Here is a 23,319-nt window from a genome sequence, read left to right as displayed (position 1 = left end):
TATAGAGGAGAATGTCGGTAGCTCAGGTAGTGTAGATGGTGGTTGGCTTGTTCGCTGAGCTGGGCAATGTGGTTGCAAACGTTTCATCACCAATCGAGATGGCATCATCAGTGCGTAGTTGTGCGCAGCGGTGGGATATTGGCTGTGCACAACCATTAACCCACCGCTACGCACAACTACGCACTGATGATGTCACCTCGATTGGTGATGAAACGTTTGCAACCACATTGCCCAGCTCAGTGAACAAGCCAACGACCAGGCCAGAGCAGCTTTTGCGAACCTACGTCACCTGTGGCGTAGGCGTGACAGCAGCTTCTCTGTCAAGGGTCGAGTTAACAATCCTGCGGTGTCCTCTATATTACTATATGGATCAGAAACCTGGCCGCTGCGCGGCGAAGACGACAAAAGACTATCAGTGTTTGACCATCGATGTCTTCGCAGCATTGCCCGAATCTGGTGGGAACACTGGATCAGCAATTCTGAAGTACGTCGAATGGTATTTGGGAGACATAACTCACTCTCGATAGATGAACTGATCACACTGCACAGGTTGCGCTATCTTGGCCACGTGTTGCGTATGCCAGTCGACCGACTTCCTAGAGGGGCTCTTTTCGCCAAACCACTTAAAGGGTGGAAGAGAGCCAGAGGCGGCCAAACAATGACTTGGCAGCGAAGCATGAAAGCCATTAGTAGCAAACTCAGCTGCGCTGTTGATTTCCGTCTTCCTGGATGGGGACCCCGAGACGGGCCACATCAATGGCTGGAGACATTGTCAGACATGGCCCAGTCGCGCCCTCAATGGCGCTCGTGCATCAAAGCTAGTGCCTTCAATGCACATCTCTGTTTCTACTCCGCACTTGACAGCCCACTGACAGTGCTGAATTTATGCACCAACTAACCAGCTTGCGCCTGCAACGCGCAGCCACCTACACCCTCCCCCAAATCATCGGTGAAGGAAACTGCGGCAGCTGCAACCACTGTACGATGAGTACGCGGTTATTACAGCTGACAATGATGATGATGATGATGATGTTACTGCTGCCCATATGCCGAATTAACAGGTGAGATAGCTACGGACAATAGCTGCCGCACAATACTGTCACCTCATCCGGCCCTCACTATAGTAAATGTCCCAAGGAACGAAATTTTTTGCATTTTTTGATTTTTTTTACACTATACTTCTGATAAAACACCTTAGGGAACAGTGTTTGCTTCTCATCTTAGTTACAGTGCAGATCCTCTGTGCTAACAGATACACGTAGTAGGCGGGCTGGAAACAATTCGCCTCAGCAGAGGAACAGTTCGGCACAAATGGGACAACAGTCACACGCATGGTCGAAAGTTGCTTTTGCTACTTTAACGTGATTTCGGTGCTAAATAGAACGCGAAAAACAAGTTTTGCCCATACAAAATAAGTAGGAAATGATAAACGCTCCTTCGTTGTTCAAGTGGCTGACGTCATTTCCATAACTGTGCCACTACGGCAGAGTAGTTTTTCTAGCGGACTTTCGATCCCCCATTCGCAAAGATCAAAAGTATATTTTTAGAGAAACAGCCAAACGACTCTGGATTTATAGGTTAATTTATAGGCTGATTGTACGGCAGTGAGGCATCAGTGTCAACACTTATGTTGCTGTGTTTGATGACGATGATTATCATAAGCTGATTGAGGTAGTAGACGTGCGCAGCTGTATCTACTCGGTGGTTTAGCAAAAGATGATATTTATATCCTGATTGGGGAGACTGGAACAGTTTTTTAAAACTGGATCAGCTCCGGTGTAGGCGTGAAGCCAGCTTCTGTCAATGGTCACTACTGCGGTGCACTCCACATTTGTCAGAAACCTAGCCACTGTGCACTGAGGAGCATTGCCCGAGTCTGGTGGGAACATTATATCAGTGATACTGAAGTACGTTGAATGACTTTCGGAGGAAATAACTCGCCCACGGTGGGTGACCTGATCCCACTCCATAGGTTGCACTGCCTTTGTGACATGCTTCGCATGCCAGTCTACTTACCTCGTCGAATCGCTTATTTGGCACAATCACGCGGCGGCTAGAAGCGAGTCAGGAGCGGTCAAACAATGACTTGGAAGTAGTGTATGAAAGCCATTACTGGCGAACTCAGCCACGCTGGTCATTGCTGTGCCCTTGAATGGGTACCCCAACGGTTAGAGACATATCAGACGTGGCCTAATCGTACCCTCAATGGAGCTCATGAATCCAGGCTGTTGTCTTCAATGCATAGCTTCCCACTCCGATCTTCCAATGAAAATTCTACTGGCATCCCTCTATTTTCACGTCAGTTTTATCATCAACCGCCTCCAATCCTTAGCTATCTACCCTTGTCCCCAGTAGACAAAACTGTTTCAACTACTAGCACTACAGCAGTTCCCCGGGTTCTACAGCTAAAGATGATTACGTGACGATGGTGACAAGGATAATATCAGAATATAAAGCAGTTTGAATACTTCAGAATGGCGTTTCTTATCAAGAGAATGTGTGGTACAAAAGTACAGCATTTTTCGTGCCCTGTTGTGGCAGTTGAGCTAAGAAAACCTCAGACTGATCGACTTTTTTGCGGGGTTCTCTATGAAGAGCGAATAGATGAGAAAATTATTGGCTGTAAGGATTTCAATACTGTTGTTCAGACTTATATCAAATGCTTAGCGTTGAACAGGTGCAATCTCCACTAATTACCCGAAATGTCCTTTTCTTGCGTTATTCTGTATCCTGATTGCTGATGAGTACGTTGTACTATTTTAGGGAATTCGACCTTTCGAGAAAGAGGCTCTGATATCTTTGAATCCAAGTTGAGCGTTTTTTTTTTTGGGGGGGGGGGGAATTCTCTATTCAGGTCTCTATCTTACAGCAGAGAAGCCATAGTACATGCGTCGGCGAACCTCAGGGTAGCCAAAGTCGTAGAGTATCAAATGCTGGGTGACCATTTGCCATTCCACGGTTCACTCACATTTCATCGTCACTCCCACAAATCCTACTTACACCGTCCTCACATGCACTGGCTTTGATAACAGAGATGCGAAGTTTTCCTATTTCCTCCACCCAGGTTAGTCCACCTGTAGAATTCGTTCAGGAGTTGGAGAACGACAACCGTTTCATCTCAGGGACGTAAAATGAAGTGCCTAGCGGAGACTAGTGGTTGCACTTCCCTGTTTGGCCATGGCAGACATACCATGCAGAATCACCAGCTTTCCCTAAGTTACTTTATACGACCGATAACCATCATCCGAAGGCGATGTAGCTAAGACTCTTCAGTTTGCACACTGTTCCAAAACGAAAGGTACCGTATAAGGATTACACTTGCTGCCCTACTGAAGCATCTGCTGTCAAAAGCGCACTCACTTTACTGAAAAATGACCCGTAGAACCGAGTACTTTAGTGGTAACTTCGCGGAATCTTCTCGAGACTTGACGGTAAGACGTTCCACGCAGCACTGTCTACTCTAATATGGTTTTCTAAAATAACTCATCCTCTTTCAGCTTGAGATGGATCGATTTCGTGTAGAAGACTTCTGCGTGTAATGTTCGAAAGTGGATTGTAGTGATGGAGCAAGAGTCGCCTCCGGTAGATGCAGACCCTCCAGTACCTCCAATTCGTTCATCAAGCACTTTGTAATTTGTTCATTCATCGATGATCATGCATGTTACAGCCGATATGCAGATTTTGTACCCACGAAGCCTCTTCCTGACTTGCCCAAAAAATCTGGCCGTGGTAGAAGTAAGTGTTTTTATCATTTCGCACAGTCCCGTACGTTGTATCTATACATTTTTTTGTTTGAAAGGGTTTCGATCCACACTTGTATTCGAAACTGCTCCTACTGATTATAGACCTCTTGATGGTACAGTTCCCCCGCTCTAGAGCAACTAAGACGGACTAGTCAGAAGTTGTCTCTTCCGAAAATTGGCCGTTTCTGGGAGGGTCACTGAAGTAGGATGCCAAAGGAAGCTGATTTTACTCCTCAGTGTGCTTCTCCTCTTCTACTGCCTTCTGGATGGGATGTATCTCCGTTTCAACCAAGTTACAGCGTCCCAGTCCTAGAAACGCGACCGTGGTTACTAAGGTGATAAGAGAAGGTCATAGGACATTTCCTATATTGTGGCGATGACCCTGTTTTAAACGCTTCACGATGCGAGGACGCATGTCACCAGATGACCACATGTACTCATTCAAATACCCGTGGCCGAGAACGAAAACAGGATTGGCCTGACCACAAGTTGAGCAGATCGTCTTGGACAGGACTTGGTCAACACACGCTTGACCACGTATATATGTGTATGCATATGACTGCCTTCTGGCCAACCGAATGCCTTTTCGTCCAAATAGGTTGATATTAACTCGATTTCTTCGGAGATTTGCAGGTGGATGGACTCACCTGGAATGCCGCTGTTGACAATTCAGATACGCTTGATAGAATCGTTGGTCCTGATGTCTGGGCGTGGTCTGGTGTGGTCAACGTATCGCATGTGTTCATTGTTTGTAATTCGACTTGCGTATAGAATTGCCTCGGTGTTTGAATATTCTTGCATCACGAGACGTGCGAAACGTCAGCACATACTCCGGCTTGTCTAGAGGCCTGTCCATCTTGAGCTGGAGGTATCCAATTGGTTAAGGCGACCGGAAAGTCAATGGTTCGAACCCAACCCGGACATCTCGACTGCCATTGTCTTGGCTTCGTAAACTGGCATTATCCCCAGCCTCCGTGTTTTCTTCGGGTGGAGTGGCATGTATGAGTTGAATAGATGTTACAGCGAAACAGTTTTTTCTGGGAAACATGACATCTAGGGTGACACGAAAGTGGCGGTCAAGGAGTGCATCTACTAGCACTGTAACATTTGGTGTAAAATTGTATGTGCGTAGAACATATCTATTAGATTATCTGTTTCGCATCCTTCCTCCAATATCTGGGGGTCTTTTTTGATCGTGTCAAGCGGCTTTCTTTTCGTTCGTTTGATTGCAAATGTCAGACAGACGAGAGACTACAAAAATGATCTACGGGTGTTTTTTCCCCACAAACCTATCCGAGAGCAAATGCGACATGTCGTAAGCCAAAATTGTCCTGGTGACTCCGCATCTGAGGGACTTGTGTTTCGCTCTTATTAGAGCGCATCTCCGGTGCATATGCTTGGCTCTATCGCTGTCTGAATTCCGTACATCTGACGTTAGAGGCACTTGAACCATCATCATGTCTGAATAGACGAACATGTTCCGCGGCTTGATTGATGTGTTTGTTTCGCCTGACTGCTCGAACAATGACCCAGTGACCGTCTCCGTTGTGTCGATTGGTTGACTCACCTGCAACAACTTCCCAGTCAGGTAGCACCATATTCGGGCTTCATTGATGTATTTGTTCCACCTGATTGCTCGAACAATGACCCAGTGACCGTCCCCGTTGTGTCGATCGGTTGACCCACCTGACACAATTTCCCACTCAGATAGCACCGTGGACGTTTGTAGTATAAATCGGATACGCTTGGGCAGCTCAATGTACTGTGCTGGAAGTGACCGACTTGTTGCATACAGGTTGCGTGAATGACTGTTTTACATTGCTTTCAACCTCAATTGTTAACCGCATCCTCGTCACACTGGCTGGATTTTTGCGTATAAGCCCATCAGTTCAACTGAATCACTCAGTCTGGATCTGTATGACCTACCTGCTGCTGAAGTCAGTTAAAATTGTGAATAAATAAGCCTTTTGCAAGGGCCGAGTGGAGTTTTTTGATCTGTACACAGAGTGAAGCAGCATGCATGCAACTCCTAACCTGGAGACAAGCCATTTTCTGTCTGGCCGCACTACCCCGAAAGTGATGCGAATGAGGCACAAAACTATCATATTAATTCGCAAGTCCCATGAATTATTGTAACTGCTTGATCACTGTATATAGAGGCTTGGATCCAAGGAACTTGATTTTAAGCCTTCAGGTCGAATTCCCATGGAGAATATCATGCCTCATTCATTGTGGTCTAGCAAAAGAGCTCGGGATGACTTAGCAATCAAGGCGCAACCTTTCTCCCGGAAGGTCCCTGGTTCGAACCCTACCTCTGCACATTGACTGCTTCTCTCTAGGTTTGGGCACACTGGCAGTATCTCGGCCGTCTTGCTTCCTGGCGGAGGTAGGCACCGAAAGGAACTGAACGATCGACGAGTTTGACCAATGGAAGTATGAGCACAAATCCCTGGTAACTGTCATCGTGCAACTTTGAGCTCAATGCCCCGTCCAGTGCCCCCCCTTGTGGAAGGGTGAAGGTCGTTCACATCCAGTACAGCTTGTCCCTGTTTGAACCAGTCCAATGGTCACGGTCGAATGGACTGCTTCACATTCACACTGTCAAGCGATTCATGTGCCTAAATTGTGCCGAATACAAACTTTCTGTAAGATTTTTGTTGACCGGGAGAGTTCCCAATAGGATTTTCGGTGAAGCCATGACTTGCGATCGGTTTATTGGATTAAAAAAGGCACAGTTGCTCTGTTTAGGAAGTAATTCGTCCAAAGCGTATGAGAAAGGTTGTTTTTCGAGAATACTACGATGAGACGCGGGATTGTTCAACGACTTAGCTGTGTTTTGAACATTGACGAACTACCGGAGTCGCCTTTGAAGGCACAATGTGCGCCGACAAAACGGACCAGATTAAACATACACTTGTTTTGCCGTTTCGGCGCATAGCTGCCCCTGCAACTCGATGGATGTTTACGATGAGTGTGTGTTCCGTTTTTGTATTGCCGTTCCACAGTTTCCCAGGGTAACGTACCTTTTGATGTCGGCAACAGTTTCACATATTCCACGGTCGCTTAAGTGCGCATTGTAGTTGCGACATTAAATAGTTAGTTAGTTCACTGTGAGCAGACAGCTACCTTAGTTCTAGACTAGTCTAGACAATGCACTGCCACATCTCGAATACCGTAGCAACGGAAGTGTGAGATGGTCGTTGTGCGCCACATTCCGTTGAGATTCAGCTGGGATTCAGTCGAATGTTTTGTTTAAACCGGATTAACCTGCAAACAAGTGTAGCTCGCAAATCGTGTCCAATTCGGATTCAAGTAGAACATGAGGTTGAAGGAAACCCGCGGGACCGCGATGATCCCCAAAAAGAGCAAAACCGGTCGTGGACTGTCCCGGAAATTTCAGCGACCTTGTGAGTAGCGTGTTCCATCTGTATTGTAGTTTTTATCATTTTGTTGGAAGTCTGAGAACTACGCTCGTTTTCCGCTTTTTTCTCCCGATGTACACTCCGAACTTCCGTCGTTTCCACAGCCTAGATGAATGAGCTTAGTTGAATTCGTGGCTCGGGCTCAAGGAAAGTATGTTAGATCATCGCGCTGTTAATTCATTTCACACTATTTCGAGCCAAGTCAAAGCCACAGTAGATAAGCCTGACAAATCGTCAGTGCCTATTTTCCAACTAGTACTTCTGTTATCTCAAAATTTTCAGTTCTTAAAGTACTGCTGTTGAGTTTTTTAATAGAAAAAAACTAATCCGTTGAAAACAGAGTGCTTTTAGTCTCGTGAAACACAAACGGCAGGTGACCATATTCATTTGTTTAGTAAACACGCATAAACAAAGGAAGCCCCTTTGACACAAAATTATCAAGAGCACAAACCGTTTGATTCGTCTGGAACGTCGACTGAAGGTGCACTTTGCAAATGAGTGACTGCATCTGTATGCTAGTGCTTGCCTTCCGATCGTCTAGCAGACCTGAATCTGAAACTATTCTGTCGATCAACCTTAAAATTGGTCTCGAGAAAACCAGTCTTAGCTTAGAAGAAATAGGATACTGGCTGTTAACCTCATGTGCGCAACATCCGGTGACATTCAACGGCGTACTGCTCAAGGCCGCCCCTTGTGGGGTCGAAATTTGAAAGGGTTTTGGTTGGTTAGGCTTAAATAGACGTATCAATGAATTGTAACTTAGGTCAACTGCTTGCAGTGTTGGTTGGTGCCGTCCATTAGTCTAATCGACCACACCTGTTGCTCGAGGACTAGGATACTGCCAGATTGCCCAAGCCGAGACAGGAGAATTTGGGTTGTAGAGATCGGGTTCGAACCACGCACCTTCTGGTCAGTAAATGCACTGAGGCTTCTCACACACCCCCCCCCACGCTAGGCGAGCTGAGCGTGAATCACGCGAGCTTCTGTATACCGCCATTATGCATGCCCAGAGAGACCTTTTGTAGTTAGCGTGCATTCCTTTAGGAGAGTGCAAACAATAGGTAGTTTTCGGTATTGCCTAAGGTTTCTAAGGGAATAGCTTGGGTGTCCTTCCATTCTCCAACGGCTTCTTTATTTTGTCTCTGCCCTCTACAATACAGCTGACACTCAAGTCCCCACAATAGGTTTTTCGTGTACGTCTTCCGTTTGTTCACATTTAGTAGTGGAGTCCCCTCGGGTACCTGCTTGGGGTGCTGTCGAGTTCAGGAACTGTACTGTGAATTCTGGTAAAACCGCATGATATGAAAAATGAGAGGTGGATGATACGTTTTTGTTTTCTGCGACCCATCTTACCGCCATCTGATTGACTGCCTTGACAATCGTTCATCTATAGTACCCTTTCGGTGCCTAACTGCCATGTCATCCGAAGGAAACACAAGGGCTGGGATACTGCCAGGTTGCCCAAGCTTAGACAGGAAAAGTCGAGGTGCAGAGGTTGGGTTCGACCCTCGGTCAGAAATTTTGCGCCTTAGTCACTGAGCTATTCCAATATGGAGTAATCTCTCAAGTTAACCAGGCCTGTGTACAGCGTGACGAGTTGACCAACGTTTCAGCCCACAGGTACGACTGTCTCAGATTGACACATCAAACACCCGTTTCAGCGTTGATCTCACATTGGTAGGTGCCACTGGACACCTGCTCTTTGGTTTTGTTTCCCCCGTGATCCCGATCATTTTATTGCCAGCCCATCGTTATGGCTCAGCTGAACCTACTGCTATGTGTCCCGTCGTCTGATTCCATCGATTTCTGCCGCAGCCCTCAGCACAGCAAGCTTCGAGTAGAAGTCCGTCGTAGAGCGCCACGTGTCTTGCATTTATTTCCAACAAAAGCCATGAAATGAAAAAGGCAAAAAGATAGATGGTTATGGTGGTAAGATGTTTCGGTCGGACTCCTTCTTGCACTGTGGCGAAGGGGAAGAAGTCAGACACACGACAGTGTGGTGCTATCGTACCACTATCGATCATTTTTTACAAGCATCGGTACCATTTTTCGTCTTACCCGAGGACTAACTTTATATGCCGCCAACTGGACAAGGCTTTGCACCGCGGCTATTAACGACATGTTATCAAGCAAACACACACACACACACAGTCCACCTGCTTGGTATTGCCGTCTCCCGTTGCGTAATGGATTAGCTACATTTTTAGAGCAATAAAAACCTCCCATGTTATTGGAATTGGGGAACGACAATAGACAAACAAAACAGAACTGTGTCGGTCACCTCATTTTTGGCTGATAATGTCAAATTGAACACTCGATTTTGTCCACAACTGTACGGTTGTTGACAAACGGGGTTTTATTCCACACCCACAGAATGCGTGGTTTGGTTTGGTTCATGATCCCTGAATTCGAACCCGGTTGGTTCACTGATCAGCACCGCATAATACACAAGTCCAAGTTCTCGGTCGATTTGCGCACCGAGTCCTATTCGGTAGTCCACACACTCGTTCGTTTGTACAGCTGTGGAGAGTAATGTTGTGTCAGAGTTCTTCTGGTTCGATATCCAAGATCATAAGACTGTCATTGAACCTTCGAAATCGTTCAGCTGTAACACCCTTCCGGTGCCTAGCTGCTATGCTACCCGAAGGAAACAGGAGGGCTGGGATACCGTTAGGTCGCCCAGGCCTAGGTAGGGAAGTCGAGGGGCGGAGGTCGGGTTTGAACCACGGAGCTTCCAGGCAGTAAATTCGAGCTCTAACCACTTGAGCCATCTCGCCCCAGTGAACCACGTCAGTGAACCTTACCAACTCTTCTTATACTACTTGTGGCGTTCGTATTTCTATGATTGAAAAACCATAGTTCAGTATTGTCGTTGAAGGTATCGCTGATGTAGACAGCCTCGCGATGGTCTCCTACTGTTGGACGAGCTCAGAACTTACCAATCTGAAGGTCCGTGGTTCGAACCCCCGGACCTCTGCCTCTCGACTTTGCTTGTCTTCGTTTGGGCAACTCGGTAGTACTTCCTTCGGGTGGCCACACACCGAAAGGGTGTTACAGCTGAGTAACTTTTTTATTTGCTGGTAAATGATAAGCAGTGGTGGTTCAGTTGGAACAACAAGTCCCAAGTGTCTGTGGCGGTTTGGGCGTCACATCAGTTGATCATAGACAGATATCACATACTTTTACGGAACATTGATACTATTGACAGGCTAATAATATACAAACCTTTCGCCAACAAGGAGTAGAAGTGGAAAAATCAATCGGTCAGCTGTAATACCCTTTCGGTGCATACCTGCCATAGCACCCGACAGAAGTACGGCGGGTGAGGTACCACCAAATTGTTCAGATCTAAACAGGCGCGGTTCAGTTCCCCGGTTTGTGTTCGAACGGCGGATCAGTAAGTTCGCGTCACAAGCTGCATGATATCCGAAATAGTGTGCAAAAAACAATGAATGAAAGATAGACCGATCTGACTCAGTAGTTCTGCCATCGCTGTGCTCCACTTCTCTCTCTAACATCGCACTGATGATGTCACTTCGGTTAGTGATGAGACGTTTGCAATCAATTTACTTAGCTCAATGAATAAACTGTGACCATCCACGTCACTTTAGCTACCAACATTACCTCGACAGCACACTTAGAGGTCCCGCTTGAGTGCGCACCCTTTATGGTTTTTTCAACAAGTTCTTCGTATGACGCACGTCAGTGGCGATTGTCAATATGGTGTGACCATCAAGGATGCCAACATTTAACTGAAGCGTTATGTGTCGGCTGCTAAGCAAAACCCATGGCTCCTCGAACCGAATACTTTGTGCCTCCCGCAGCTCACCCTCAACAATTAAAGGGAGCTTTTGAAAACGCGTTCCCATTCTCTATTCACCTATCATTTGAATAAAGTTTTTCAGTGTTTCCATTTTTACTATGTGGTCATATTTCTGTCAATAACATTTGAGAAGCTGTTGGATTGATTTGAGCCGCACCTGATCGGGTCTGGGGTCTTATGAAGTTTGTTTTCCCATTTCCAAACTATTTGCGCCCCGAGCGTTCTATTTTTCGAGTTCAAAACATCCACTAAAATCATACGCGGATTAGTTTTGATGCGTTCACTAGCACGCCGATTGATGTATGCCATTCATTTGAGTCATCTGTTTTTAATCTATCCTCCGCTTGCTCACCCCGATCCTCAGTTCGTCTATTTCGACTGCCCAAATTGTCGAATGATCCGAAGATTTCCTCGCCCACTTGTGTCAGCCATGATATTCACGTTGTGTTCGATGCAAACACTGGCGAATTTCGCGTGAGTCTCCGCAATTGTTTTGTCTGCCGAGTGGTTGTGTGTGTGTGTATGGGTGCATCGGTCCTCAGTTATTTATGCCTGTCTGTCTGTCTGTCTGTCCGAGTCAGCTATCGGATGTGCGGTGTTTTTCTATTTTTTATTCCGCGTTTGAAACGGGGCAATTGCTTTACGCACAATCTTCGATTTGGTTTGATCGAAGTTGGCAACTATGCTACACTGCCTCCCGGTGTTGCTCTGCTGCGGTGCTGGATGGGCGCTCTTGGGACGGACACAACGACCTTTCGAAAACCTGGTCGGGTCTTTGAGTTAACTGAGTGTTTCGTGGAGTACACGCTGTTTATTTCCATGCTTTTCCCTGCAGAACTTCGAACGTTTGCAAACAGCATATTGCAAAAGCGGTTACGCTGGTTCTCGCGTTTCAGACGCGGAAGAACTGTGCTTTCGCTAACCAGATGCTAAAATTTCATACACGCACTTAGAATTCTGCGCGTTGATTGAATCTCACCCAATCGCAGCCCAACTTGGAAGGTCACAGTCACCCCGTCGTGATTCACCTGAAAGCGTTGAACTGCGGCAGCATGGGCTCAGTGTTGACACCGATGTTTCACTGTCCTACTGTTTCGTCAGACATTCGTGGCTGAGTTGTGGACATCCCCGTCAACCATGGTGGGTGGCAGCCATCAAAAATGTCAGGTACCCAACGGCCCACTTAGTCCCGATTTTACCATTCTCCTAAGCAGAATTCAAGTGGTACACAGATGCATGAGCTCAAGTGCATCCTTATCACAAGGTGACGTTGATGGCCCACTGAGATCGACCGTTAAAGCTTTAACCCATATCGGGTGACTTGCAAACTTGAGTACGTGCCAATATAGACAGAACAAACGCACGATTTCTTAAAAGCGAAGAACGCTTTAGCAACATGCTCTCAGCGGCTTCTCATGTCTGAAAATGAGCGAAACTTGTTCCTCCAGATTGTTGGACTGAACTTCATCGTTTACCGCAAGCGTAGTCGTGTCCCCTATAGTTCTGGCAGTGCGAACAGGGTAAGACTGAATTCACATTTCATAGGCACACTCGCAACAGTGGGAGTGTTTCAGAGGGGCTGTTCACTGATTCGCTGCTGACGGCGAAGCGCTTTAGACAAACTGAAGCAGGAGGTCAAGCTCCGACAAGTTGTCGTGATGTGCGATAACGTGCCGTGCTGCATACGTTCGGAGAAAACCCCATCGATGGAAGAATACAGACGTTTATAAACTCGAGTCCATGCTCCTCAGTCCTATCTGGAATGTTTGACGTGTGATAAGGATAACCAGTCAGCTGTAACAGATGCTCCTCAGTCCTAGCTGGAATGTTTGACGTGTGATAAAGATAACAAGTCAGCATGTCAGGCTATTAACGAGAAAATCCTTTGGGGTACTTACGTTTAATTGGAAAAAATCATTCAGTTATGGCACTCTTTTGGTGCCTAACTACCATGTCACACGAAGGAGGTACGAGGGCTGGGATACTGCCAGGTCGCCCAAGCCTAGACAGGGGAAATCGAGAGGCACAGGTCGGGCTCGAACCACAGACCTTCCGGTCAGTAAATTTGCGCTCTAACCATTTGAGCCATCTCGCCCCCTGTGAATAATTGGAAACGCGTTTTGATGAACTTCTGGTTGGCAGTCCCCTGACACAGACGGCCAGAAAGTTAATATCTGTGAAAGTGATCCCCAGAGCAGCACATAGTGATGTCAGTATTTTAGCCGTCAAATCGAAATATTCGTATCCATTACAATAATTGCTTAGGGAAGGCGCTTTGGTCAGCTAAATGCATTCATTTTCAAACAAATTAGGCTTTACGAGAGACCCACCTGGAACCCAGCTGAAGCACAAACGAGCGATTCAACTGGGTTCCAAGCGAATCTCTCGCCAAAACCAATCTGTCCGCAAATGAGTGTACTTTGTTAGATTCGTGCAATTAGGTTTCCAGTAGAATATAAGGTTGACGGAAACTCATGGATTGCGCCTACCTGATGAGCCCCAAGAAGGGCGAAACCGGTCGTGGGCTGTCGATGGATGCTTTTCCTCTTATTGTTGGCATTTAGTTGTATGACAAAAACATAATTCATGATGAGTAGGAACACGAGCAGCGTCAGAGGTTACGCAAGAAATTTTGAGAAACAAGTCAACAACTGAAATGCGCGCGCGCACACACACACACATGCACAGTTACGCGTTAGCACATGGATCCGCACTGATAACTAGTGTTTTCTTAGCTTCTTCCTTCCTGAGGCTTAAGAAGACGAGAGCCATGTATATATTTGAAGCTTTCGTGTGAATTATTGTAGGAAGGCAGTATACATGGAGAGAAGTTTCACTTATGTCACACTATTTCTTGATGCGTGTAGTTTGTCCCTTTAAACCAGAAGGACGGTTCCCTGTGTGGGGCGCTTTGCCCTCCGTAATCAGGTTGGCCCTACAAAGGGATGCGGTTGCAGCATCGATGCGCGTAGTTCTTCCTTTGAAACCAGTAGGACGGTTCCCTGTGTGGGGCGCGTTTCCCCCGTAATCATGTTGGCCCTACAAAAAGACCCGGTTGCATCAGTTCCAAAGAGCTTTACCTAGTCGTTTGATCATGGTATGATGGGCTCCTAATCGCATTTTGTTTCACACCAAACGGTACAACTCACCGATGCTACGATGAGCCCCTAATCGCAGTTGGTTTCAAAACAAACGATACAACTCACCGCACCACCATTGTCAGGGGCGAGATGGGTCAAGTGGTTAGAACGCGAATTTATTGACCGAAAGGCCCGTGGTTCGAACCGGACCTCAGCCTCTCGACTTCCCCTGTCTACGCTTGGACAACCCGACAGTATCCCAGCCCTCGTGCTTCCTTCGGGTAGCGTGGCAGCTAGGCCCTGGAAGGGTGTTACAGCTGAACCACCATTGTCATTCGAATGCTGTCCAGTTCCCGCGTATAGCGACGGACATGGGTAGGACTGTTTAGTATAGACTTGTTGGAAGGATAAACGTGCTGGTCGTCACTCTGGAACTTCATTAGCTTTTAGCTCCTTCACGTGACAGCGCATATGAACAATGTGTAGTACGCAGTCTTCCCGTCTCAACCAACAGAGAATTTGAGTGCTGTCTTTCCTAATCAGATAGGCTCGTCTTCTGGACAGCTGGATGTACCTGACATCAACTACTCACCTTTCTCTCCAGACTGCCTTAAACGTTCTAATTTGCTTCAAGTGCATCACTCTGCTTAGGAATGTGAATAAAATAAAAAGTAAAATAAATCGTTCAGCTGTAGCACCCTTCCGGTGCCTAGCTGCCATGCCACCCGAAGGAAGCACGAGGGCTGGGATACTGCCAGGTTGCCCAAGCCTAGACAGGAGAAGTCGAGAGGCGGAGGTCGGGCTCGAACCACAAACCTTCTGGTCAGTAAATTCGCGCTCTACCTACTTGGGCCATCTCGCTCAGGGTAGTCCGGGATACCAATGCCACATTTCGAACTCTTCGTCGTCATCATTGTCGAAAGCCTTGTAACATCTACAACGCTCAACCAGATATTCCGTATGAAAGGCGACGAAAGTGATAACTACGAGGTTGCATTTGACATTTTAAACTACACATAAGGACAGAACCGCTGCACTTTACTTTTCGTCTGCATGGTTATTTGTGGTAGTCTCCAGATTATGCACTGTCAAGTTGATTCGACAAATGTAGAATATTTCCGGTACACCGCAACTTGTGGTACAATGAAGTCCGTTTTGTCATCCAGTGAATGAGTATTGAATAGAGACTCAACTGAACCAGTCTTGTGAACAATCTTGTTTTATCTAAGGTGCATATCTCTTTTTGAAGGCTTCACGCAGTTAGACTCCTTGATAGATCAGCGTAATCCGTTCACCAAATGCATCGGCTGTGTCTTTAATGCAAGGCATCAGTTTGCCACTTGGAGCCCTTACTGACCCTTTGCTCTTTCTGTTTAGGGCATGCCAGAAGAATGGCTCCAGTGGTTGCGTGCGGCCAACATTCCATTTCACGAACGCGAGCGAAATCCGGAACTGGTGATCGAAGTCTTGCAATGCTACGATGCGGCCACTCATCACGCGCAGAGGCAGAAGTTTCTCACCACGAATCGAAGCAAGTGGGGTGTGTTGCAAGCTTTGCTGTAGCGTTTCGCTGGAGGGTACTTGTTGTCCGTCGCATGTTTTTCCCAACACTTGCGGGTTTCGGTTTACTTTACTTTTGATGGTTGTTTGAAGAGGTTGGATAATTTTTTGTGAAAAGATCTCCTGCTGTAATTGAAGACAACCCGAGCTGAGAAGCACTGTCCCCCATCCTCATTGAGCATCTCACGAAACCCCCTTGGGGAGTCTCGAACGTGCGAGCCCCCTGCTAGTAGTTTGAACACTCAACCGTCAAGTCACAAGCGGCTGATCATCAATGTGATTAGGTTTCACTTAGACGTTAATTACTTTATTTTCGCTGCGTGTTCGCATTCTATATTTCACGCAGCTGCGTCCTGTCCGGTACATCCCTTGCGGAAGAACTTTTCAGCTCCCTTTTCATTGGGACTATAGCGGGAAGAAAACTGTTCGGATGGCATTCGTAAAAGCTTGAATAAACCTCCGCCAACGTCCCCGAACTAGTTTTTGGGGATGAGCAGTCATCGACTCCGGGGAAGCAAATATGGCGGTTGATTTTCTAGGGTTTTAGAAACTCCACTATCTTTGTCGGTTCTTTTTCCGCGTACGACATCGCTAGAATGATCGAACTAACTAAGCATTTATGCTCAGTAATAAGGACCCCAAATTCGGTATCTCTCGCATTAATTTTGAGATACAATCTACAAGTCGGTATGATGACAACTGCCCCCAGTGGGTCCAACCAACCTAGGACATTTCAAGTCGGACTCAGTCAGCTGATGTTATCAATATACGCGTTATAAAGTCAACCGTCAGTACTTGATAACAAAGAAACGGTTGAATTCTGTTTTACAGAGTTACATACTCAAGATGACCTCATAATCAGCCACCCCGACAAAGGGACGGAAACAGTCGTGGTCATATACACAAGATGACGATGGCTCGCATAACCAAGTTCACTCAGACAGCCAACGACAAGGATAAAACGCTCGTGATAGAGCAACAACTGGGAACATGCCTAAAAAGCACAAACGGTTCGATTTCGAAGACGACCTACGATAAAGTCAAACCCACAGGGTCAACAGCGCCACGCCTATATGACTTGTCCACGAACCCAATTGTCCAATGAGACCTATTCTAGACATGCACAACTCGCCCTATCACAAAATCGCTCGTCAAAATTCTGGAGCCAATACGGCGACAAATGTATCGGTACAGTTTGAGTGGTTCATTTCGATTCGTTCAGCTGTTCACTGGACGTGACTTGATTGTTTACGAACGCGTCACCTTAACCGCTAATTACCTATGTAATTAACCGGAAGCAAACAACTTTCAGTTGTCAGTTCCAGTCAACGAATTGCGTGAGCTCCTCTCGCGATGCACATTGAACGCACAACCATTGTTCAGTGGCACGATCTACCGTCAAACTGATGGCGTCACCACTGGGTCCGATGCTAGCGGACATTTTTATGAGCAAACTTGAAAGTGACCCCTTAAAAGCTAGCGTATTGAAGACATAATACTACTGCCGATACGTGGATGATATTTTCTCGGTTTTATACAATAAAACGGCAATGGAATGGCCACATGGACAGTTCAGTAAGGCCCACACTGTCATCCAATTCACCTCGGAAGGAGTCGGTGGCCTTGAACGACGTCACAGTGGTTTCTTGAAACGAGTGGTGTGCCGAAAGCCTACGTGGTCCGAGCAATGCATAAACTTTACCAGCTTCGTGCTACTAAAGCAGTGACGGAATCTGATCCACGGTCTAACTATCAGAGCGAAGGAAATGTGTTCTGATGACACGCTGGAACAAGAAATCCCAAATCTCGCTAACGTTCTGAGGTAATGGGTTCCCTGACAATTTCATCATGAAGCATTTGAACAGGCCAACAAGCCAACATTGTAACCGTCACAATTGAAAAGAAACCGTTCACATTAGCCTTCCGTCTAAGGGCGATAAACCGGCCAACCTACCAGTTTGAAGAACGTTTTCCCGGCCACAACACTCCGAACCTTTAGTCTCAAGGATGTGGAGCATGCCCACGCCCAATGTATGTTAGTATACTCATTCTTTTGCTGCTATACGGTGGCATATCTCGGACGCACGTCTAGGCAACTCAGCCGAAGAATGAAGAAACACAACTCGCCCTGGATAGCTTCCGAAACTAGGAGGACGTGATAGTTAAGTGCCACTATTACAGTCGGTGTTGATGGTATAGTTAGTGGTGAATAAGTTGGGTAAATATACGTGTGCATGAATCTTGTTCGAATAGTCGTGTTCGTGTCGTGCTACAATCACTTTGGTGAATCAACGCCAAATGTGGAGACACAGGATTCGAGTCCAGTGCCCGCCCCCTCGTTGGCTTGAACTCATCAGAACAGTTGCGTCAGAATGAGTAATCTTTAAGCTTGGAGTGAAGTTCATGTGCTCCGGACAATGAATGCACAGATTGAGGCATCTTGCGGAGCAGAAATAAACAACCTATTCCCAATACACCTGTCCGGTAAGGAATGCCCAGAAAGTTTATCCGTGTAATAGTTTCTTTGTGTTTTCAGACTTGCTAGAGATCTCTCCAAAAGCTCGCGTACTCAAAACGGTGTCGCACAATGATGTCAACTTTCTCCAGTTCTACTTGATTTCGCGTTCGACGGACTAGTAAGACCGACACTGGAACATCTTCAAAATCATGGTGTTCAAATAGATGCTGATGAAGTCTTTGTACAGATGACATCATTCTGAAAAGGGCACAGGTGTTTTGGATTAACTGACCCAAGTCATCTCGTCCTTCAGCATGCGCTTTGCACGCGTAAAGTGTAGATTCACGCTCCTAGACATGCAGGGACTCAACACGTCCTAGCAGGGGTGCTGGAGCTTTTTGCGTATTTTGAGAGTTGTATTAGTTCTCACAAGGGTGCTGAAAATCCATCCGTCGGGAGCTTTTTGCGTATTTTGGGTTGTATTAGTTCTCACAAGGGTCCTGAAAATCCGTCGGCAGCGCATGACCGGTTTCGCCCCTCTTAGGGCTCATCAAGTAGACGCAGTCCCCGAGTTCCCGTCAACCTTATGTTCTACTTGTATTAGTTCTGATTGTGGTGTGACAGTTGAGGTCAACTGACTTATCTCTAGGACTGGGGCGCGTTTGCTAATTCGAGACACCTATTTCGACAAGGCGGCTTATCCTCGAATATCAGGGGACGTGTGTACCAGGCTACAGTATGGGCTGTTTCCTAGCGTAGTTGTGAAATGTCTTCTCTGCGGGCAGCCGGACAGAGACATCTTTAAAAATATCCGTTCAGCTGTAACACCCTTTCGGTGCCTAGCAGCCATGTCACCCGAAGGAATCACGAGGGCTGGCCGCACAGCCGTTGTTTGTGCGAGCAGCTGTCGCTGAATTCGCGAAGAAACTAAGTTTTCGGTTGGGCGACGGGGACTTCCATTGAAGAATTGCGTTGTATCGGCCGTGTATTGTGTATGCCGAAGGGAGTGTTGTTTTCCGCGCAGTTCAGAGTGGTGGGAGTAGAAAGGTGGTCAATCTTTGACCTGACAGAAGGATGTCACCTCGTTTATGAAAGGTCCGGATGCTGTCGGTGCGACTCCACTTCCAGGATGAGGTCCCCGGAACCAGCCCTCTTGTGTATGGATGGAAATGTTGGAACATATGGCGACTAATCGTTTTCAATGGCACTATAGAGGCAGCGTAGATGGTCGTTGGCTGGTTCGCTGAGCTTAGCAATTTGATTGCCAACGTTTCATCATCAATGGAGGTGACTTCATCAGTGCGTTATCGGGGAGCGTAGTAGTGCGTAGCGGTGGGTTAATGACACAACCTCGATTGGTGATGAAACCTTTGCAATCAAATTGCCCAGCTCAGCGAACAACTCAACGACGATCAATGGCATTTGTTGCCAGTATCTGTCAAGAGTGCCTGGATGTGTAGGATTCTTGGAGTGATCCTAGTAGGCTAGCACCATGTTCGTTCGCAATGATGTCTTCAAACTGTACGGTTGTACGGTGAAGATGCATCAGTGTTGAACGCTAATGTTTCGTGGATGTTGACAAGGGACCACTCTGAATGTCTTGGTGGCGCGAAGTATCCTCTCCCCCCGGCAAAAACAAACAAGCAAACAAACCAGGAAGAGAAGCCCTTTCACGGTGCTTTCGTACATTCTCGTCTCGATTAGGCATCCTAACAGTGAAGAGAAACGAAGAATGCTTGTCTTCTTGATTCGGGCCCCTTCGTTCAGTTATAGCACCCTTTCGGTGCCTAGCTGCCATGCCACCAGAAGGAAGCACGAGTGCTGGAATACTGCCAGGTCGCCCAAGCCTAGACAAGGGAAGTCAGAGGGAAAAGTCGGGTTCGAACCACGAACCTTCCGGTCAATAAATTCGCGCTCTAACCACTTGGGCCATCTCGCTGCTTATCAGCGTATCAATCCACATGGTGCCAAGTACTTTAATATCCCCTTTCTGGGGCTCATCTTCCACGTAGGACCATGTAACCCGCTAAAATCTACAATGTAAAAAGCGTCACTGCCATAAAACACTGGCAGTATGGCGAACTTCATGCGCGCGAACACTTTACGACCGGTTGTTAAAAATAGTTACATTGGAACTACTCCAAATTTCGACCCCAAACGAGACTCTGTAGTTGGGGTTCATTTGATGTTTGTAAACTCGTGGCTTCCAAACGGATTTTTTCTAACTTTTACCATGATGAAAACGTTCGTCGAAGATGAAGGTCGTCCATATTAGTGAGTGTTTATGACACTGTAATTGTTATAAGATAGGGTCACAACATGAACGCACTAGCTCCGTTGTACTGTTGGATTCTTGTGATCAACATCGAAATTCGATTTGGGATCTCCCCCTAACCATGGTCTACTGAGACTTTGTTCGAGGGGGGGTGTCACGGCTGAAGATACCTCAGTGGACAATTTCATGCAGTATCCCCTACCATACTCCAAACTTTTGCGCTCTCTGTGAGTTTGGAGCGATTAGTCTCAGAGATGACGTTTATCTGACCATATAGACTTTATCTCGGGGCTAGCAGCACTGAGGCGGACATCTCTATGTTCTTTAGTCCACAGTTTAGATTGCAGTTATCAAAACACCAACCGATATTGAAGCTCTGAGTCACATGTATCTCCGTTCCGATTGCCATTTGTTTCTGAGAATGGGGTACGTTCTCAGCATGATTCTGTTGGATGACTTCAACAGCTCAGTTTATTCTCACCACTGCGTGTCAATTGCTCACGGTTGTACACAGTTCTTCGAAAATAAGTATCATTCTCAACAACTCGGTCATTGCTTCCGAATTCACCGATTACGGGTGCTTGCTTCCATCGTCTTCCATTGTCAGAAAAGTTTGTGAACACAGGAAAAAAGGCAAATTTCGAGAAATTCGTTTCAAATAAGCGTTGTGTTCAGCCGTCAACTTGTGCCGGTTCGTTTGCTTTTTGTCCGGCCCACCTGTCCTCACCGTCAATTAAAGTTTAACTTTTAATTAACTGGAAACCTAGCAATCCGATCGTAACATTCCTATTTGGCAGTGAGAATCGGAAGGCATACTGAAACGAGAACGTACCAGCCCATAACACACAAACATTGATGTCCTTGCTGTTGTTCAACTTGTTTTGACGGGGCCAATGTGGTTCAGTTAGTCTGGCTGAACCGTTTGCTGTGCGTCGATCTGTTGGCCAATGAAGCGCAAAACTGCGCGCGCAGCAGGAGGTGAGTTTCAGCAACCGGCTAATCAATCATTGGTCATTCTCATCAAAACGAATCTATTAGGCAAAATACACTCACTTGAAAATTAATTCGACTCTAATGGGGGTGACTGAGTCTCTCGTTTCATAGTATTCTTCAACTGGCTGTACTTCACAACGTTGGTATGACATTCGAGACACTACTTATGAGGTTGCTGAAAACTTTTTGATGGCCCACAACCGACTTTGCTCATCTTGGGGCCAATGAGCGTATTTCTTCATTGGCGAACAATTCGGATCCAAGTCTAACATTAATTAGGTGGACGGAACTTCTTCGACTGCGTCTACCTGATGAGCCCCAAGAGGGTCGGAACCGCTTGTACGCTACAGATGAGTTCCAAGCAACCCAATGATCAATGTCAGGTCGGCCTTACTAGGCCCTCATGTCATGATGGTTTTGATCATCCTGGCCCACAACCGAACTTTGCTCACTTGGGGCCAATGGGCGTATTTCTTCATTGGCGAACAATTCGGATCCAAGTCTAACATTAATTAGGTGGACGGAACTTCTTCGACTGCGTCTACCTGATGAGCCCCAAGAGGGTCGGAACCGCTTGTACGCTACAGATGAGTTCCAAGCAACCCAATGATCAATGTCCGGTCGGCCTTACTAGGCCCTCATGTCATGATGGTTTTGATCATCCTAGATGTTTGAACCAAACGCGTGAGGGAATATCCGCAGCAAATGACCCAAGTAGCAAGCTTCCACTTAGTTTACCACCATATGACGGATATGCTTCAGCACTGAGACTAAGTTGGTGCTACCACGCGGTCGAACGCCCAACGCGAGTCTATATCAGGCCAAATTTCATTGCTGTACAGTTGCTAGACGCAGCTTGTGACTGAAACATCTTGTCCCCAGAAGACTTGTCTCGCAGCAGTCAAAAAACTGTACCCAGCACCAGAGACCAAAGTGACTTGTTGCCAGGTTAGTGCGCGTGCCGTCCTGTCTAATTCAGGATGGTGCGAGTTGAGATGTGGTCAACCTTTGGGTGTGCAGAACGGTATAAAACTGATAATGAACGATCCGACTGGCACTGCGGACGGTATCTGCATGGTCCTCTCTGTGATTGGTTAGAAACACTGCTAGCTTTGGTGATCAGTATCAGTGGCGTCAGTTTTTATCCAGGTCGTTTGGGTGAGTTTCTGGATTGCCTGTGTTGTAATCTATCCCCTCCCTCTCTCCTTACGGGACGCACTGCCCTCAAGTTAGTGTCACACACCGCATTTAGGGAGTTGAGAAAGCGTAACTGACACCTGGATTCAGCTACGGTGTTTCTGTCTCGTCCGTCAGAAGTGCTCCTATCAGCTTGTAAGCATGAAAACCTCGGTGCCGTACCTGATAAACCTCGGCGACGTTTTTACGTATAACTCCTGTATGTATCATTCATACGATCGTTGAAGATCCCTTCTGCCACCGGCTCCGCCCGAGATTGACGGTTTTTACCCTAGTTCCACAGTGTCCTGATCAGTTCACTTCACTAAAGCTGAATGTTTCAAGTCACTTTGGAAAGCACAACACAGCTAGGTTCGAAATCCGCCCACCTCCTTCCTTTATAGTAACCTGCAATCTTTCCGTCCCACTATTGTTTCGTGGCACAAGCAACCCTGGATAACTTTTCAGATCGTTGATCTGGATAGTCCTGAAACAGAATCTGCTCGTGGTTAGATGTAGTTAGGGGCTTTCGTACAGCCCTGACCTTCACTGTACAACCAGGCAGCAAACCCTCAGGCTAGGCAGGAGCTCAAAGATCATGTAGTCGCGATATAATTCACACCTATCTCGTGCTTTTAGTATCACAAGTGTTGAAGATGTGCGCATCCACACACTCATCATCATCATCATCGACAGCACGACATCAGTGTTCAACACCGATGTTTCACTGCCGTACAACCATGATCTATTTGAAAGCCTTATTGTAAAGAAAAGAGTGAAGGTGGACAG

General features: G+C 46.7%; 2 protein-coding genes across 2 annotated transcripts in view; one reads left to right on the top strand and one right to left on the bottom strand.

Annotated features, from left to right (window-relative positions):
• The window catches only part of T265_10160 (hypothetical protein), a gene marked incomplete at both ends in the record, with an annotated part of 68,258 nt that overhangs the window by 8,004 nt on the left and 36,935 nt on the right, over positions 1-23,319 (top strand). Inside the window, 5 exons of the mRNA XM_009176450.1 lie at positions 3,668-3,735; positions 11,353-11,462; positions 14,166-14,378; positions 14,673-14,894; positions 15,446-15,608. Coding sequence (XP_009174714.1) covers positions 3,668-3,735; positions 11,353-11,462; positions 14,166-14,378; positions 14,673-14,894; positions 15,446-15,608 — 776 coding nt within the window. The remainder of the gene's footprint in view (positions 1-3,667; positions 3,736-11,352; positions 11,463-14,165; positions 14,379-14,672; positions 14,895-15,445; positions 15,609-23,319) is intronic.
• The window catches only part of T265_10161 (hypothetical protein), a gene marked incomplete at both ends in the record, with an annotated part of 37,895 nt that overhangs the window by 1,151 nt on the left and 13,425 nt on the right, over positions 1-23,319 (bottom strand). The window contains one exon of the mRNA XM_009176451.1: positions 5,311-5,510. Within this exon, the coding sequence (XP_009174715.1) occupies positions 5,311-5,510 (200 nt within the window). The remainder of the gene's footprint in view (positions 1-5,310; positions 5,511-23,319) is intronic.

The sequence above is a fragment of the Opisthorchis viverrini genome, assembly GCF_000715545.1.
Source record: "Opisthorchis viverrini unplaced genomic scaffold opera_v5_347, whole genome shotgun sequence".
NCBI classification, from domain to species: domain Eukaryota; kingdom Metazoa; phylum Platyhelminthes; class Trematoda; order Opisthorchiida; family Opisthorchiidae; genus Opisthorchis; species Opisthorchis viverrini.
The sequence above is the reverse complement of the archived record's forward strand: the minus strand, read 5'-3'. Positions and strand labels throughout refer to the sequence as shown.